The sequence below is a fragment of the Tinamus guttatus genome, unplaced genomic scaffold (assembly GCF_059628265.1).
Source record: "Tinamus guttatus ecotype Peru unplaced genomic scaffold, ASM5962826v1 Tinamus_guttatus_pri_ptg000314l, whole genome shotgun sequence".
NCBI classification, from domain to species: domain Eukaryota; kingdom Metazoa; phylum Chordata; class Aves; order Tinamiformes; family Tinamidae; genus Tinamus; species Tinamus guttatus.
The window spans coordinates 11,549,612-11,568,090 of NW_028288848.1; the positions used below are offsets into that span (position 1 = coordinate 11,549,612).

Sequence of the window (18,479 nt, forward strand, 5' to 3'; positions counted from 1 at the left end):
TAATTTGTACTATGGAAGCAGTCTTTTTCCTGAGGAATTTATTTTTTCCTTTCACCAGTTAAAATTAAATCATTTAAGTTACCCAACTGCCATTTCAAACAGAGCTCTCACTTTTTGCTAAATCAATAATAGGCAGCTGTGTTCATACAGGCTGTAATGAAGTGATCTGAATGTCCAAAGCTAATCAGATTCAGAGCTTGCAAACCCTCTTCCTCAACTAATGGACAGAGTAATGCATAATACTTGTCTTTGGATCTGTTGTGTTCTAGGAATCAGATGATGAGTTTGGAAACCCTAGTGAAGATGATGCAAAGACGGTATGGTCATATGCCCTGATACAAGCAGAGAGACTTTTTACTTTTGACACAGTGAGGATGGAGGAAGGAGGAGATGAGAATTTTAAACAACTGACTATTAAAAGACTTGGTTAAGCCTGATTTGTATAATTTTGTGTGCGTGGGTTGTCCTGACCAGATGGCAGTGGCACTGGCATTATGAAATTGAACCTGAGTTGGGCTTAAAGATGTTTGCAAGCCATGTGGAATGGCATTGCGTAATGTCCCTTTTCCTCAAAAGTAGCTTTGGAGCCCTCAGAAGTCCAAGAACCTGTGGGCAACTAGGCTCCTGCAGTGATATTGTATCTATAATTAAAATTTCAGACTTTCACTGCAGGAAGTAGGAGACATGTATTTTCTGTCATTCTGCCAATCACATTAAGACTAACTCAAGGCAGTATAGTTCTTTTTGTTTTGTTTATTTGTTTTTATGCCAGTTGAGCTCATCATTCCTGAGTTAAAGCTAAATGCTAGGCCTTCACAGGGGAGCAATTAATAAAGGAAGCTGCACAAGCAAAGCTGTTTAGGCCTGTATGTGCTGGCGGTGCACTGCTGGTGATGAGTTCCTCAGTGCCGTAGGCTGCATCTCTGACCCAGAAACATTCAGTGACACAGCACAGGGCTGTACTGGAGAATAGAGCAAGTTGCTTGGAGCTAGAGGCACTCTCTCCTTACCTCAAAGGTTGTAAAGTACCCCAGTTTGGCTGAATGTTTCCTTCCTCCCAGTAAGTTTGCTCTGAATATCTTATCTTAGCAGATGGAGTTTTGTGCTTGTGTCGTTGTTTGAGAACACAATCATGTGTTACTGTTTCTTAGAGGACGGCACTGATGAGTGATGAAGATGATGATGATGGCTGTGACCTTTTTGACTCTGAAAAAGAGGAAGATGAGGATGGAGAGTTAGATGAAACCACAAAGCCTGTAAGTAATTGCTGCTGCCCTGAGAGGGGGAGGTTTAATTTCCTTCATGACTTCAGTGTGATTATAATGATAGTTCCCAGTTACCTAGAATGGGATTTTATAGAGAGGGCCTGTAAGGAACTTGTATGGTATTTTAATGTGGATGGTCAGACATTGTGCCTATAAAATACAGGATTCCTGTCTCAGAAGCTGGCATCAGCACTGACTTTAAAGGACCTTAAAAATTATCTGTTGTATTTGTGTATAGTAGATGAGTTCCAGCTTGTCCTGCTCCCAAAACAGAAAGACACTTGAATATTATAGGGCTATAAAGGATTAGAAACACATTGTTTTTCTTGATGAATGTGTAATCTCTTAACAGTTATCTTAATATAAAGCAGCATTGCCTATTCTGATGGCTTCAGTCAAAGTCTAGACAAAAAATTGTACAGATGAGGCAGTAGAATATAGTATTTGTTATTACAGCTGGGTATTGGGAAGAACTTCATAAAAAAGCTGAAAGACCCTTTATTGTGTCAAAAAAAAAACCCCACAAGTGTTGTGCCATGAGCCCCTTTCTTTGTATCGGGTCAGAAGCACCATTCCTCTCTGAGTTAATCAGCTTGAAATGATGAGCTGGGAGTGTGGAGAGCTAACATTTTTTTTTTTTTTTTCTGGGAACTCTACCTCTATTTCTAGGAATCTATCAGACTTGTTAGTTTAGGTGACTTAAGTACTGGGAGTTTAAATATCTTTATTTCATCTCTACACCACTTTATTCCTCACCAAGTTGTTAACAGGTTTACAAATAAGAAATATGGTGCTCTTTGTTTTCCCTTCCCACCCTAGAAAAAGAAAAGACCAACGTCCTTTGCAGATGAACTGGCAGCCCGAATCAAAGGAGAGGTACCAGTCAAACAGGATGAAGAGCGGTCGTGTAAGTTAGCTCTTCCATTTCAGTATGTGCTCGTGACATAGTGGGGAACTCCTGAAAGTCTATGTAGCAGTATGGGAAGTCATGTAGATCTGTTATTTGTGCCTTTATTGAAGGGTGAAAATCCCAAAAGAAGGATTAAAGTTGCAGTTACAACATACAGTTTTGTGCTGTAAGAAAGACTTTTTTTTTACCATAAGTTATATGAATAAATTGGAGTCCACTAGGATTTGTAGTGGAAAACTCGTTGATTTGGTGAGAGAAACCACTCCATAAACATACACATGGTAATGGAAAGGAAAATCCAACCTGATTGTCCCTCAGCACAAGAACTGAATGTTTGACCATGTTTACATTCTCCCTGTTTCAGGTAAGTGAAAGCCACTGGTCATTGTAATCTCTTTCCTTGAGCTCTGAAGTGGAAAACCTGCCAAACAATAGATTGGTGTTCTCATGCCCTTTTTTTTTTTTTTTTTCCTTCTCTTCTTCTTCTCCCCCGCTTTTCTCTTTGTGGATTAAATATACTGTGTTTCTTGAGGAAATTTCATTGCTAATGTTCTCAGTGATATTTTAGACTAAATATTTTATTTATCTTGTCTTTAAAATACCTATTTCAAGCTGTTAGTTGTGCAGCAAAACAGCAGTTGCATATAGCTGTCTGAAACAGAGTTGGCAAATGTTTGTGAGCCTGCTTTTGACCTGTACCTTATGAGCATGAACAGTTAAAAACCATGTGAGTTTGTTCTTAACTCCATTAAAACAATCAAGTTAGATTTGTGGATATCAGAGTATAAAACCGAAAAGCTTACTGCCTTATTCATCTATGGGGAAATCTGCCCACTGAAATAACCTTGGGGGAGGAATAAGAAGAGAGGGAATAAAACTGTCTTCACCTTCTTAGGTAACTGGATTAAGCCCTAACGTTGTGTCCTGAGCCATTTGAGATGCTCAGATGTTTCGTGTACCCTTTGCAGGACCTGTACTGTCTGGAGTGCTGCATTACTATCAGCGCTTGTGTGGGCAACTGTACTGAACTAGTAGTGACATAATGATGCCATCACTTTTCAAAGTGCCAATTTTAGAAGCTACAGTTTATGGCATTGCTTCAGCAGAGTGCTATATAGGAAAAGATGTAGATCAGCTTGCTTTGGTTATTTAGATTCTTCTTAGTATGGATTGGTCACAGGTAAAGATGGACTATCTTGTTTGTGCTTTGAACTTTTTTTCTTAAAGCCCTGTCATCAGAGACCAAAGTGAGGAAAAATCTGAAAGAGAAGAAAGAAGTTAGAGTTCCATCTGATGGTAGGATTTCCTTCTCTTTGCTTCTGAATTGCTAGTTGGATTGGAAGGAACTGCTTGGGAAAGTGCAAGTTATATACTGTAGAAGCAGGGTGGGATATCACCAGGCTTGTATCCTAGGCTTGTAAAACAAGGTAAGAAGCAGGCGCAGCAAGAGTTTCTCCTCAGATGTGGGCTTGTAGACCAGCCACAGGCAGAGAAGCTGCTATAGACAAAGTGGGTTATATCATGTTTGTAAGAGCAAGTGCTGATTTTGTTTGTATCTTAAATCCTTTTTCCCGCCACTTGATAGTCCCACCACAGTTCTGGCTCTTGTGTTTTCTAGATGATGAAGATGACATATTCAAGCCCCCCAAGCTGACTGATGAAGACTTCACACCTTTTGGTTCCAGAGGTGGCCTCTTCAGTGGTGGGAAAGGCCTCTTCGATGATGATGAGGAGGTGAGAACACTGGAGAGGATGGCAGTGGAGATCCCTATGTGTGTCCTCCTTTAAAAAACGTCAACAACAAAAATAAACAAAAAGCCTACACAGATTCCAACCTTGGGAAAGTGGGAAGAGGAAACAACACTTTGTTGCTGGGTAACTTTGAAGCATCTTGGGACAGTTTAGCTTTCAAGGTGGAAAAAAGAACCACCCAAGCAAGCTACCTGTTTTGTTTGTTTGTTATTCTTGTTTGCTCCTCTGCAGTGAACTGACTGACAATCAGTAAGTGTAAATTAGAGTAAACTATATTTTAGAAGATAGAAAGCTACTCTTCTGACTGTGTGTGCTCAAGTGAACACTTGTTTGAGTATCTAAAGCTTATATATGCAGATATACTGGTTACCTGTCTTGTCTTGGCTGAAGTGGATATTTAAGGTATGAATATGGGCATTTCTGCCTTTTGTTGCAGTTGACAATTTTTTTCCTTTCTTTGTGTCTTCCTCTACTATCAGAGTGATCTTTTTGCTGAAGCGCCAAAAAGAGAAGACTTAAAAGAGCAAGAGGAGCGAGTTCCAATAAGTGAAGGTAAGAACGAATTTTTGCTTCCTGTAGTCCTGTGTATGCAGTGCTTTATCTCACTTAACTGCTAGGGTTTTGTTTCCAAACTAGTAAGTCTGAGGGAGCAATTGCTCTCTATCAAAACTGGGAAATAGAGGAGAGTTGCCAGCACGTGTTTTTCCTTGAATTTTAAATGCAAGTGTTTAAAGTGCTCTCTCTCTTGCAAACACCTTTTCTTATGGAGTTTAAAAAATGGCTTTATTGATGGTGCCAGAGCTTACTGCACACATTGCATTGAGTTCCTGATGCTGAGGAATACTTTGTAAACTCCAGTGGTGGGTTTAAGCAGGGACAAGATTTCTTCTATTAGATGTAGGTATGTTTAAGTTTCATATTAGCTACTTCACTAGACATCTAAGGAATCGGACATGTTCTGTACCACAGCTGCTTTTACTGAAGGATTACACTCATTGAATTTTCAGATACAAGCTTGGGGACAAAATTGCTGAATGTTTTTGAGGTATTAAAAGTGTGAATGTGTACTCTTGTAAGTAATGCTGTTGTGTAGATGTGTGTCATATGTATAAGCTTTGGTGTCATAGGCTAGCTTTAATTCAGTGAAAAGAGCTAGACAGCTCTAATAAATATCTGTAAAAACAGCAAAAGTTCAAGGTGAGTGTTTAATGAGTTCTGGGCTGTTGAGCAGAAAAAATGGAGCTGAGAAGACTGCTCAGATTGTTCTCTCTGTGGTAGAATTCTGAAGGCTTTGGCAGCATACAGAAAATGCATCCATCCTTAAGCTTTTGGTTTGTATTGTACTTCCTGTGATTTCAGCGTCCTCCACAAAGTCCTTAAAGAAAGTTCCTGCAGGTGCAGTGTCTCTGTTCCCAGGTATGATTCATTCAATAGCAAATTGCTTCATGCACAAAATGCACTTTTCTTTAAACTGTACCAAGAAGTTTTTAAAGAAGAAAAATATCACAACATTGCAGCACTGCATTGCTCAAGCACGCGCTTAATGACAAATACAGGTGCTTCTACCATGCTAAACCTAATCTGCAGCATACTTCATGGATAATAGATCTGTCATGGTTCTGAGAGTAGGTATTGGCAGATGCTAGCTGCTGTCAGCCTCCAATGTTATGCCAGTTTACTCCTAAGGATGTGTGTTACTTGAATTGATATTATGTTGTTTAAATTTCTGGTATACACAGTCTTTGTTTCCCTCTATAATCTGAGAAGAAAATGCATTAAGTTACGGAGATTTGATTGTATTCTCCTGAGGTTAGCAGAGACCAGATTAAACGCAAGTACTTGAGTTTTTCTTTTTTTGTGGCACAGATTAAAAAAACCCACTCTTGTTTTTTCTGTTTTTGGTTAGGAAGATTTTCTTACATGGGGAGGAAGCAGTCCTACAACCTGCAACTAAAAATGCAGGTTTTAATTTATTTGTGCTAAAAAGCCTGTTTCTTATTTGATTTAAACCTGAGGAACAAAAATAAACATATATCCCCAGTCATTTTGAATCTACTGTGTTGCAGTAGTGTTTTTGGCTCTGTGTAGAGTCTTTGCTTGATGTATAGGAATTACTTCATCTTTTAAGTTTTGTCCTTTATTAAGAATGATCCAGTTTAAAATCTTACTTTTGTTAATTGAGCCTTCAGTCAGCACATTTCTTAGAATAGGAAAGATAAAAACCACAGGTGTTTTACTCCAGGATCAAACTCTGACATCAGCAATGAATGTTCTATGTAATTATAAAACGTGGTAGAAAACTCTAAAATAGCAATTGTGACTTTATCTTGGAGATACTGTTGTATAAGCTGTGAATTTCTACATAATTCTGATGCTATGTATTACTCCAGTTTTTGATGCCTTGTTATATGTATCATTTGTTCAGTCTTCAGTTGCTCCCCTGAGTAACTTGTAGACAATAGACTAAAGTAACAAGAGAGAAATCAAGACTGAGGCTCATCTGCTATTTGAACTTGCATGATGAACAAGTTTGCAGTGGATGTTTTGTTTAGGAACTTTTTAAGAACAATTAACTAACCATATTCTGTGGCTGTGTAAATTCTGTGGCACTTTGTAACTGGGTGAGATGTGTGTATGGGGCATGCGTTTTTTGTTTGTTTGTTTTTACTAAGTTGCTGTTGTAATGCTCAAAATTCATGTAATTTGCTGTCTTTAACCAAACAGCAGCAATTTTACTCTAACATCAGCCTTTCAGTTAAGGGTCCCAAACATCTATAAATATCTATAAATAAGGAACAAAAAGACAGGCTTCTGATTTTAACAAAATGGCTAAAAATCTGTAGAGAGTCTACGTGGATTATGTGCATCATTGAAGCAGGATATTCTCACACCAGATGCAGAATCCATTTTGATCATTGCAGTATGTGAAGTGTGCAGAAATCTTGGGGCCAAACTTGTCCTCACACTGCAGTAGTAGTAGTGGTTTTGCAAGGGCAAGTACTCCTTTTTAGGAGGTCTTGGTCTTCTGTCCTGTCCTCATCCATCTTGCCATTTTTATTTGTCCCCAGTGGCATGGCTCACTGTAAGGTGCCATTCTGGTTTGGGAAATCCATCCAAACCTCAGTGTGAGACTGAGGGCTCCTCTACCTTGAATGCAGAACCTGGCCGGCGATCCTAGGGAAGATGGACAGGTTTGAGGAAGAAGTGATTATGTTATGAGCAAGTGACTGTTGTCTCTGGCTTGCATCTGTCAAGAGGTGCTAGTGCTTTGGTAAGGCAGCGATTGAGGAATTAGTGTAAAAGTTGCTGTGGTTGAATCTGCTTGCCTGGCTCCGGTTACTGAGGTGCAAGTCTAACTTTCTGGAAACTCCTCCAGTGACATGTGTGTTGGGGGGGGGTCATTTCCTCATCTGACCTGCAGGTGGGAGTGATGTGTTTAATTCCTCCGTAACTGTGGAAAAAGACAAGAAACCTGCGGCACGGAGTACAGAGAAGGCCCCCAAACAGCCTGCGAAAGTTGCTCTGTTTGATGATGATGACGATGATGACTTCTTTGGGACAACTAGGAAGCCCCCAGATTCAGGTACCTATATTTGGTGAAGAGTTAAACCTCAAAGATTATCAAAATTTGAATTTAGGAATCACTGAGTTACAAAATTCACACCAAGCACTTCGTGTTGCTGCTCATGCTCTCCCACTACTACTTAACCTTTCTGTCCCTTATTGTTGGTACTTCTGTTCTTGTAGGAGAAGTGGTTTTTGTTTTTTGTTTAAATTTAGATGGTGATTTGGAGATTTGGGGTGTGTGGTGGACAGGACTTGTTTATACATTCTGTCCACTGACCTTCCTGTCTTGAGAGGCTCCTTCTAAGACAACATTGAGATCAGACAATCATTTTTTATTATATTTTCTTATTATTCAGTCACTCTTGAGTCCCGATGCTCATCACACTGGCAAGTTTTAGAGCTTTAGAAATACTAGCTATTGGGAACTGCTGTGTTCAGGGACTTAGGGGTGCCAAATGACTACATGGTTTGACACTACAGCTTTAACGGGCTGCACTGTCTGTTGCCAGTGGTGTCAGGCAATGTTCAGTGATATCAAGTGAGTCATAATTTATTTTGTAAGCCTGCCTAGCTTTTTCTCTTAAAGATTTCCATTGATCACCTCTGAAGAATTGAGCCTCATATCTTCTAGAACTTGGGTACCTTGTCTGGGTCAGAGCTGGCTATTCTGTTCTAGTAATTCCCTGTTTGTTTTGTCTCTTAATGCAGTCAAGTCCACATCTGATCTATTTGATGATGATGAAGGTGACTTATTCAAGGAAAATCCAGTTGTTCCCCCTGTGGCTGCCAGCATAACTAAGGAACCGGAAAGCCATAAGGAGACAGTCATGGAAAAAAAGGTATTAGTATAGAAATTTAGTTTTATGGCTAGTGTTCTGGGATTTTGTTTTCTAAGCTGACATTATTCTACAGAAGGAAAATATGTGGAAGTGCCATATTTGAGAGGCAGAACCAAATTTGTAGGATCTTCAGTGGCCAGAGTGTTTCAGGGGTCCCTGAATATATTTTGCTTCTCAAATTTTGAGTTCCTTAAAGACTGTCTGTGACTGGTCAGTGGCTGGAGGATTTCATTAAGGCAGGATTTCAGTGAATGCAATGTAAGAAGTACCTGTTAATATGAGTTGTTCATTACATGCATGGCTGAGATGAATGTCAGTCTGACCCAGAGCCTTTGGAGGCAGCACTGTGTGCTGCAGATACCATGTTGGTACTTGTGCAGCGACCACAGCCTGGAAGCAGCTTAACTGGTAACTTGTTGCTTGTGAGGGAGGAAGGGTAAGTGTCACAGTGCTTCTAAGTATATGCAGTACTTCATGAATACTCAAAAGGGCTGTTTCAGCTTAAAGCTCTTGAACAGTAGAATATTTCAGTTTCTCTTCTGAGTATGTAACGTTAGAGACCCCCTCCAGTCCCAAATACAGTCTTCCTTTTCAGAGTCTTGAGCAAAGCAATATTTCTGTTTCTTTCTATGTCAGAGACTATTTATGTTCACATGTAGAGTCATCAAAATATGAACTGATAGGAACTGAATTTGAGTGGTGTATGCTTATCACATTATATAAAGTATATCCGTGTGTGTTATATGTGTATATATGTATATGTATCTTCACTGTCCAAGGAGTGTATGAATGTAGTGAAAGGGGACCTTTTTACTCCTTTTACAAACTTGTAAGTGTACAGTCCTGGGGATGCCCAATGTAAATTGTTATGAGACTTTTTTCTTATCGCCCTATGAAAATCACCTAAGCACATCACCCAAAACCACCCTTTACCTCTCGTGCGATGCAAGAGTATCTGTTGTCATGGAGCAGGAGGTTTTTACAGAATACAACTTATTAAATCCCATTGCATAGCTCTGGCTACACTGGACAAGCTCATTCAGAACATGAGTGTTGGACTTCCAGACCACAAGGTTGTGTCCTGGTCCTTTGCTGCTGAGCAGTGCCAGCAGCGTGCCTCCTAGAGACAAAAGATCATGGAATTTGCCTGCTCTTATTCATTCTAAGTTGGTGCTTATGCTGTGTTTTTTATTTATTCTAAAGAGTCAACTATCTTCAAATGAGGACTTCAAGCCTTTAGCTGAAACAACTCCCCCAAAACAGAGGGGCCTCTTCTCTGATGAAGAAGATTCTGAAGTGAGTATTTCTAATAAATCCCTACAGAATTCCTTGGGATCTGAATTGCTGTGACTTTATGGTATCTGTGGACTACTTGTTTGTGTGTAAGATTGGGAACTTTGACACCCAGGCTTCTGTTCCCAGCCCTCCTGAAAGTTCCTTCTTTCTCCAAGGGTAAAATTTCTGAGAACTTTTTCCCCAGTATTAGAAACTCAAACTTGTCATGTCCACTCAATCATAAGCTGAAATGTTGAAGAGTTAAGAACAGCCAGTTGAGAGCAAGAATCATGAAAGAGTCTGTGTGTGTGTCTCTGTGTGCGACTGTATCTGTTATCTTGTGTCCTTGGCTTCAAGCTAGCAATTAATTGTAAAGCTGAGGGAGATTCCAGTGGAGTTGCAGGTGGTCAGGACATCTGAATTGGACAATCTTTCCTTGCTTCTTGGACACAATGCTCCTTTTTCTAAACGAAAGATGGGAATGTCACACTTAAGTGTTCAAAAAAAGAGCGGTGCTTTGCAAAGTAACTGTTTGTTTGTTTGAGCAGGATTTATTTTCATCAGCTAAAACTGTGAAATCCAAAGCAACATCTCTGCCCAGCAACAAGTCCACAGCAAAAGCTTCACTCTCGTTGTTTGATGATGATGAAGAGGTAAGTACCATTTCCTGATACTGGGTACATATATGAACCTTCCTGGATAGCCAGTTGTGAATGCAAAAGAAAGTATTTAAATACAAGTTTAAAACATTTAAGAGTTTATGACTAAAGCTCTAAATTAGAGCACAAATTGTGTACATTGTGTACAAGTCCAGTGCATGAAGACAGCATCCAGAGAGAGTGTGTGTATGTGTGTGTGTGTGGGTGCTCTTCTGGATTCTTGGTGTCTCTTTAGAATTTTGCTTTCGGTGCATCTCATCACTGGACTTAAGCTGAAGGAGATGATCCCTGTGGTATGGCTAGAGAACATCAAGCTATAGATTTGGTATAGTCTTGTAGAAGCTGTCTTACCCTGTCCCGGGGTACCTAGCCACACGGAATGCTTGTTTCTTCTGTGTCTGTGATAGCTGGCGAATTCCTTTTTTTTTTTTTTTTCTCTTGAGTTTCAGTAAGAATCACAGTTTCTAGCCCAGCGAGTGAGATCAGAGCAAGGAACTTTACAAATCTGGATTGGTATCTTTTGTACCCATTCCCTGTCAGACACATGCTCCAGAGAACTTTCCACTCTGAACTTGCAGACTTCAGGAGGAGTTAATTTATTCCATAATCATAGCCTAGGGCGAAAAGGAGGTCTATTCAGAGCCATAAGATCTGGAACCTCAACAGACTTGAGGGATGAAAGTGTGTATGTGTGTGTTTTTATTGTTTTGTTTTTGAGGAGAGAGCTGTTTCCTTTTCTCCCTTCTTCTGGGTAGAAGCCATTTGCAGATGCACTTGGCAGCATAGTGAAACATTTTGTAGTACGATTAAGACTTCTGGAGTAGAGGTTCTGTAATGGAATTGAAGTGCAAGTTTGTTGCAGAAAAGCATAAATATGAATGTTAGGTGGAGAATGCAGCATCTACCAGTATTTATTCTGGTATCTGTCCAATAGTCTGCATGAGTGTTTTGGGGTGAAAAGCCTTGATTGTTGCCACTAGCAGTGGTTCAGCTTTCCTTTGTCCATCCTCTTAAAAGGCATTAATTCCCTATCTTATTACGCAAGTGCAGAAATTGTTCCTCATTATTTTAGCTGCTGTGCAGCGGATTTGTTGGGTTTTTGCCTTCTAGTCAAGCCTTATGGTGGAGAAACTGTGGCTAAAACAAAGCTGTGATTTTAGAGGTTTCTGGTCTATCAAATAGTATGTGTGATACTCCCTGTACCACAATACTGTATCACACTTGACTCTCTTCAGAAAGGGTTCAGGAAACACTGTTTTTCTGCCCAGCTTGGCTCAACAGTGGGTGACAGCAGTCTTGCATGATGATGACTTCTCAGTTTTCCATCTTGGCTTTTTTTTTTTTTTTTAGGATCTCTTTGGTGTGGTGACTGCCAAGAAGCAACAGGCAAAACCTCTGGAAGAGAAAGCAAAACAGTCGGAACCACTCAAGAAAGCCTCCAGCTTATTGTTCAGCAGTGATGAGGAGGTACTGAAGAGTGAGATTTGCTTTAAAGGGGTCACTATATGTTTTATAATGGGCAAGTACAAAACTTGAGACAGGAACCAGTACTAGAACCCACTGCAAAACTTTCTTCTGTGTCCAAATGCCATGCTAGCTTTGTTTGCAGCTAAGGAAATTATATCATTCTTGGCTCAAAATTACTTAGATGCAGCCCAAGAAGTGGTCTATGCAGAAGGCATAAATCAGGATTTTTCAAGTAATTTACAGAAAAATGAATAACAAATCTTCTAAAATCTTGTCTGGAAGTCTTTGAATTAATTCATGTTAATACTATCTAGAACTTTAAACAACAACAACAACAAAATGCTCTTTTGCTTAGACTTCTTTTCAGTAGCTGTCCTGTAACTGCTTATTCACCAACCAGTAGTACCATTAGACTAAAGCAAGGCGTTAATTTCAGGTAAAATGAAGCAAGTCCAAGCAATTCCCTTTCAGAAAGAGAGAGATGAGGAAAGAGACAAACCAGGTGAAGTGCTGGGAATAAGAAAATGGATCAGATAGGAAACTCTCCCAGAAATATATTTCTTCCTAATACAGTTGTTATTTTTTGACTTGATCAATAGATTGACTTGATTAAATGCTATCTCCAAAGAGAAAAAATACGGGTAAAAATTGCTGAAACTAAAATATGCAGTTTCATGCCTACCATGCATGGCATGTGTTGTATTTCCTCATATGTTGCACTTTATTTAAATGGCACAGACCAGCTGTGATCTTACTTCTGCTATTCTGACCTTAATTTTGGAAAGCAGCTATAACGAGGAAGTGTGTGTATCCTGTTTTGTGGCACAGATACCATATGCCAAAAGGAGGTCAGGTCCTCTGTAAAATTTGAACACTTTTGGCTCAAAGTTCCTAATAGAAAGACAGGAAAAGAAACCAATAGAGGGATGCAAGGACTGCCAATGTGCTGAAATGTTTTTGCTTGTAGTGATGATGTGAAAGTGGCATTAACCAAGGTGAAAGAAACTTAAGACTTCCTTGTTTTTAAGGACCACTGGAATGTCTCCAAACCAGCTTTGCTTCCTTCTGATGATGACCGAAAAGACGAACCTGCAAAACCAGCCAGCACCATCAGTCAGGCTAAAACTGTGAAGAAGACAAGCCTTTTTGAGGAAGATGATGATGAGGATTTATTCGCAATCACTAAAGAGAGGTGAAAACCTTTGATGGGGAAAAGTTCTTCAGAACAGCCAATCATTGTTCTCAACCCTGACAGATACAAACATATTTCAAGTGTTCTCCCATGTTACTGCTGCTAAGAAGGAAGTAGAGATGCAGGAATGGAAACAGTCTGGGCTGGGCTCTTTCACCTCTCTTTTATCTGTGTGGTGGCTTCTTTTTTTTATTTTTTTCTCTCACTACTCAGAACTGGGCTCCTCAGTTCACTGCTTCTAATAGGGAATTCTGCTTGAACCATTTTCCTTTCCATTTCTGCAGAGGACCTTGCAGAGGAGGTTGGGAGAGTGGTAGAATTGCTGAGAAGTGAGGATTCCTTTACTTGTCCTTACATTGGCCTTCAGCTTTTTTCATCTCCCTCTCCCTCGCTACAGCCAAAGAAAGCCACAGAAGGTGTCACTGCTGTTTGAAGATGATGCTGTTAGTGGAGAATCACTCTTCAGCTCCCAGTCAACGCTACCTGCTTCAGCTGCTAAAACTGCAGTGGTACTTCTCTTTTAAATCTCATGTTGAACATTAATCAGTTTTTTCATAGTGCGTCTTCCTTGCTAGAGACTGAGTATAGGCCCAGCTTCTTTTAGATGCTGGGAGTTCTAGCAAACTTGACATGATATCAGGGCACACTGAATTCATGCATGTAAAACTTCTCATTAGTGTAATGGAGATTCTGAAATCTCCCTGACCTCTACCACCAGATTTGTTCAGCTTAGGCTAGAAGTCCTTGCTGAGGATCTTCTGAGAGCTTGGACTGTAAAGTACCACTAAAAGAGATGGACTTCATCTTTTGTGTTACCATTCAAGCTGACCCTTTAAACATGTGTACAGGCTTTTTATTGGCCATTTGTTGAGGTTTATTCTGCCTCAAACTCAGCCCACTGTGTACTGCCTTTCTAGTGATGCTCTAGAATGAAAGGAATGCTAAATTTAATATGGCTGTGTGTTTGATGGGATCTCTTCCCTCCTCTTCTTCCTCCCCTGCCAGGGTTTCTATTTACCAGGCAAACAATTGTCACAGCCAGTAAACATTCCCCCTGCCCTTGCCCTTTTTAGATTGAGTCCAGTATGGGCTGAAAACAGAAAAAGAACTGCCCAACCCACAGTTTAGCTACTGGCAGCAGTAGGCCATAATGCAGTAATCTGGACGAGCTTTCCAAAACATTCCCTCTGAGCCTGAAAATGGTTCCTGGCACTTTTCAAATAGGCTTCAGAGCCTATAGTACTAAAAATAGAAACTCAAATTTGCAATGTGCCATGGGAATAAAGTGGCAGAGAGAAAACTTGTGGGCAGTGTCTTAGACTGACATGGCAAGCTGAGAGCCTACTGTATACTTACTTCCTGTATATCCATCAGTTTTGTATCAACATCATTCTCAATTTTGCAGGAGAAAGTAAAACCAGCAAAAGCACCACCTTTGTTTACTGAAGAAGAAAAGGAGGAAAAGGAAGATGTGCCAGACACAGCAAAGTCTAAACAGGCAGAAGATACGCTGTGGTGTTTAGATGAGCCTGGAGCAGCTCCTGTATCTGGAGGAGCAAATGTTGCAGGGCACCAGACAGATGAAAAAGTGAGGGATTTTTCTTACATTAATCAGAAGCTTGGCAAAGATTCAATTTAAAAATCTGTTCATTGCTTTGGGGTAGAATTCTTTTTTCATGACTGCCTCTCCTAATGCTAAGGAGAAAAGACTTGGTTTCTCTGTTGCAAAATCACTTGTTGGCCAGTCAGCCAGCAAATTGAATAAATGACATTTTAAATTTGTTTCCAAAATGGCATAGACAGGAGTTATCTCTCTCTCCTTTTTTTTTTTTTTTTTTTTTTTTTAAGACTGAGTAGTTTTATTCATGTGTATAGATCTCTGCTTCAAAAAACAGCATATACTAATGTGTAGGCTTTGCAACTTTGTTATTTGATCATACCATCTGATAAATGTAAATGGATGTAAGAGTTGTGGAACTGCGGTTTTAGTTGTGATTTTTTTCTAGGCAGTATTGTTTGCAAAATGAAACTTGAGCACATGATTAAAAAAGCTTCTGGAGAGCTGACTCCTGAGCATGCTTCTAAGTGACTGTTGGAGAATTACCAGCTGATAAATGATAGTGTTATCATGCTTTATAACGTTAGTGTTATCATGCTTGGTAAAGGGTTTTGTGAGTACCCTTAGGGTTTAGGTAGTGCTGCTCATTTTGAAGAATCTCAAATTGTATGAACTAGGTATACTGGAGAGAATAGCAAAGCTGCTGAATGTAGCCTTGTGCAGCAGATGCAACCTGGCGTGTGTATATAGGGAGAGGAATGCTCATGCAGCAAGGTACTTGTAGTGCTATGTGTAGGATGGAAGAGGAAACTTGTATTTCCATCAGAACTTTAAAGTGTGTTCCCTTCTTTATCTATTATAGTGTCTCTTGGTTATCTGCATGGTTATCATGCATAGGAAAAATGAATTAACTTGTCTGCTATGATACTGGATTGTAGGACTCTGACCATTGGTGGTACTTAACCAGGGAAAATTAGCATTTTTTGGGCAACTCTGAGCTAATTTACTGTGTGAGTAATGTTGTGGGTTTTTTTGTTTTGTTTGTTTGCTTTAACTACAGTTAGAGACTCGTGCAGCGACGTCTTTTGAACAAGTCTATAATTCAGATCCGTTTGCCATGTCGTCACCAGCTCTGGAGAAAGATGTTAAGACCCAGGCTAAGAAGGCTTTAAGCTTGTTTGAGGAGGAGGAAGAAGAAAAAATGGAAGATGATGATGGCATTAAAAATGCACAGAAAGAAATTGGTGAGGTGAGTCTCGAGAAGTTCTGGAACATTATGAAATACTATTTTGCCCATTCTACCTCTTCTAAGAGAGCTCTTGGTTTTTTTTCCTCCTCTCATACCATGCAGAATGGTCCTTCTTTCTAAGCTTCCAAAGTGTGTGGGTGAAAAATTGTGCCTGCCCTTCCCTGTGATCCAAAATCCTTTTGCCTGGAAACTTTTTGCATCAAGTCTAAAGCATTTTAGTGTGTGCTCATACAAAAGAAGAAATTCTGCACTGATGTTTCAGTGTAGCTGCTTGATGTCTGCTGTACAGAACTCATTCACCAGTTACTGCTTAGGTCAGAGGAACTAGAAAGTAGGAGTTTGAAGTTGTATGTTTTATTCCTTTTCTTTGTGCATGTGTGTTTTTTATATATGTGTGCAATCTGCTTGGTAGATATCTGCATGCAGACTAGCTTCATATAGAGGTATCTTAAATTCTATGCTTAATTCTATTTTCAGGCATGCATATAGATTTGTTTTCTTCTCCTCACACTTGCCATATTCTGGCTTTTCTGAACTAGTGGATGTCATTACATTAAGAGGTGGGCCACATCTGGCCTATAAACTTAGGAAATCCCAAGTCCTTTCAAGCCTTCCTGGAAAGCATTCAGCAAGTAACAGCCATGCAGTCAGCAAAAACCTTCTCCCCTGCATCCCTAGAGGCAGAGATGGTAAATAGTAGAGGCAGTTTCCCATGTCAGCAGAGTGCTCTAATTAAAACTTCATGTTTTAGCTAACGGTTCCTTTATATTGTAATACAAACATTTTTATGGTATGTTTTGCTAATGCAGTCAAACTTAAATATAAAACTGATGCTTAAAGTTGTGTTTGTGTCACCAGGGTTGTAGTGTAACCTTAAGTGAATTGCAAGTCTCTGTTATCACTAGCCAAATAAGGAGGGCATCTAGTTCACAGGCTTAAGGAGGGGGTTTCTCACTGTGTGGATCTGTCTTCTCTCCTTCCAGCATTCTAAGAAAGGCAGCCGTCCCAAAAGCACTGGAGTTTTTCAAGATGAAGAGCTTCTTTTCAGTCACAAGCTTCAGAAGGACAATGATCCAGATGTTGACCTCTTTGCCAGCCCCAAGAAATCCAGGGTCAGTTCCAAACCCTTCTCTGAATCTGTTGCTTGAAAATAGTCTTTGCAATATGCAGCCTCTGAAGCTTCCAGTGTTCCTTCTTTGGACACTGCCTAAAGGATACTGACCTTCAGGGAGGGCCAAGTGCCCAGGGAGGGCTAGAATCATTTTGGGCATAGTGGGTAGTAGGACATGTGCTTTTAATCTGTGACACATCTTTTTTTTTTTTTTTTTCCCTCCTGTCTCTCTTTAGTCTGCAAACCATATCATGAAGCCATCATCTGGAGGAGGACTCTTTGGGGATGATGATGAGGATGATCTCTTCAGCACTGCTAAAACAAAGCCTCTGGTATCTGCTTCTTTACTGTAAATACCTCCTGTAAAAGACTTTGGAAATAAATGTGTAGAAGGGATTTTTTTCCAAATATATTCCTGCAAGAAACGAAGTGACATGATTAACAAATCTTATCTTTTTTAAGGGAGAGAACAGAAATGACTGTTGTAACCCTGAAGACATAGGGAACAAATAGATGCAGTTGATTTCCCAAAGAAGGGATGGGAGAATTGGATTCCTTTCCTGCCATGTATGTTGCTGGGACTGACTTAGGTGTAGGAGGTTGGGCCTGAGTAGAAGTCACAGTGGTAAAATTGTATTTGTCTTACTCGGGGTCTGTCTGATTTTCTAGATGATGATTTCTTGAAGGTGGGAAAACTCCAGCTGACTCTGCTCCAGAGGGCAGTGACATTCTTTAGGCACTGTATGTGGTGTGGAATGGTAGTAGTAAATGTAAGCCTGCATTCTGCCTAGCCAAGTTGCAGATAGCTAATGGCTAGGAAACAGGTTAAAGGGCTATAAAAAAAATCATAGTCCCTTCATCAAGGCATTATGTGATCATGGGTCCCTGTGTCCACTGCAATATGAAGTAGCTTGAACCACTTCCTTAGGAGTTCAAATGAACCAGTTCTAACTTCTGCTATAGTAGCCTAACTGTATAGTTACCCTGTCAGAAGTGAGGACTGTAACAATTTACTCCCATCTCTTTCCATATGACTAACTACTTCAGGATATAGCTATGCTTTTAGCAAAAGCACCTCTGATTCACATGCTTCCATGTCTCCTAAAAGTGAATTTAGATGTTGTTTTTTAAAACAAAGTTTAGGGATAAATGGACAGTTCTACAAGGTTTATGAAGAAAACAAAATAATCTGTTCCTTCAAGACCACAACTTCTATTGAAAAAAGCCAGGGAATAAATGTTAGTGTGTTTTTGTTTGTTTTTGTTTTCTTCCCTCAGAAGCCTTACTGGTTTATGTAGGAAGCTCTGACTGTGTATCTAGATCAAAAGCCCCAGGTCATTAGCCCAGTGGTTGAACGTTGGTCTTGAGAACAAAGCTTGTAATTGCCTGGCAATGTATCCTGAAAAGTCGACTCCCTTACAGACTATGTTCCACTCTAATTCTTTTGGCTAATAATAGTATTAAAACAATGCAATAATTCCTATGTGAGCCCTGATTTTAGGTCCAGCCCTTCTACCGAGGAAATCTAAATCTTCATTGTAAGACTTTCCATCTTTTATAGTGTTCGTGCTCATCCAGGCTCAGATCCCAGTTTTTGCTTACTTGAAAGTGATATTTCATTTGCTACTATGACTT

The 18,479-nt window shown here is 39.8% G+C and overlaps 1 protein-coding gene across 3 annotated transcripts in view; it reads left to right on the plus strand.

Moving 5' to 3' along the window:
* Window positions 1-18,479, plus strand: part of LOC104577210 (WASH complex subunit 2C-like) — a 31,136-nt gene that overhangs the window by 4,710 nt on the left and 7,947 nt on the right. For 2 of the 3 annotated variants that reach the window (XM_088528751.1, XM_088528753.1), the window contains exons 7-24: window positions 270-317; window positions 1,152-1,256; window positions 2,085-2,172; window positions 3,403-3,471; window positions 3,794-3,909; window positions 4,407-4,479; window positions 5,287-5,343; window positions 7,349-7,510; window positions 8,203-8,333; window positions 9,537-9,629; window positions 10,157-10,261; window positions 11,618-11,734; window positions 12,763-12,926; window positions 13,324-13,435; window positions 14,332-14,514; window positions 15,545-15,733; window positions 16,717-16,845; window positions 17,081-17,176. In XM_088528751.1, coding sequence (XP_088384877.1) covers window positions 270-317; window positions 1,152-1,256; window positions 2,085-2,172; window positions 3,403-3,471; window positions 3,794-3,909; window positions 4,407-4,479; window positions 5,287-5,343; window positions 7,349-7,510; window positions 8,203-8,333; window positions 9,537-9,629; window positions 10,157-10,261; window positions 11,618-11,734; window positions 12,763-12,926; window positions 13,324-13,435; window positions 14,332-14,514; window positions 15,545-15,733; window positions 16,717-16,845; window positions 17,081-17,176 — 2,037 coding nt within the window. The remainder of the gene's footprint in view (window positions 1-269; window positions 318-1,151; window positions 1,257-2,084; window positions 2,173-3,402; window positions 3,472-3,793; window positions 3,910-4,406; window positions 4,480-5,286; window positions 5,344-7,348; window positions 7,511-8,202; window positions 8,334-9,536; window positions 9,630-10,156; window positions 10,262-11,617; window positions 11,735-12,762; window positions 12,927-13,323; window positions 13,436-14,331; window positions 14,515-15,544; window positions 15,734-16,716; window positions 16,846-17,080; window positions 17,177-18,479) is intronic. The other variant, XM_088528752.1, reaches the window with a different exon arrangement.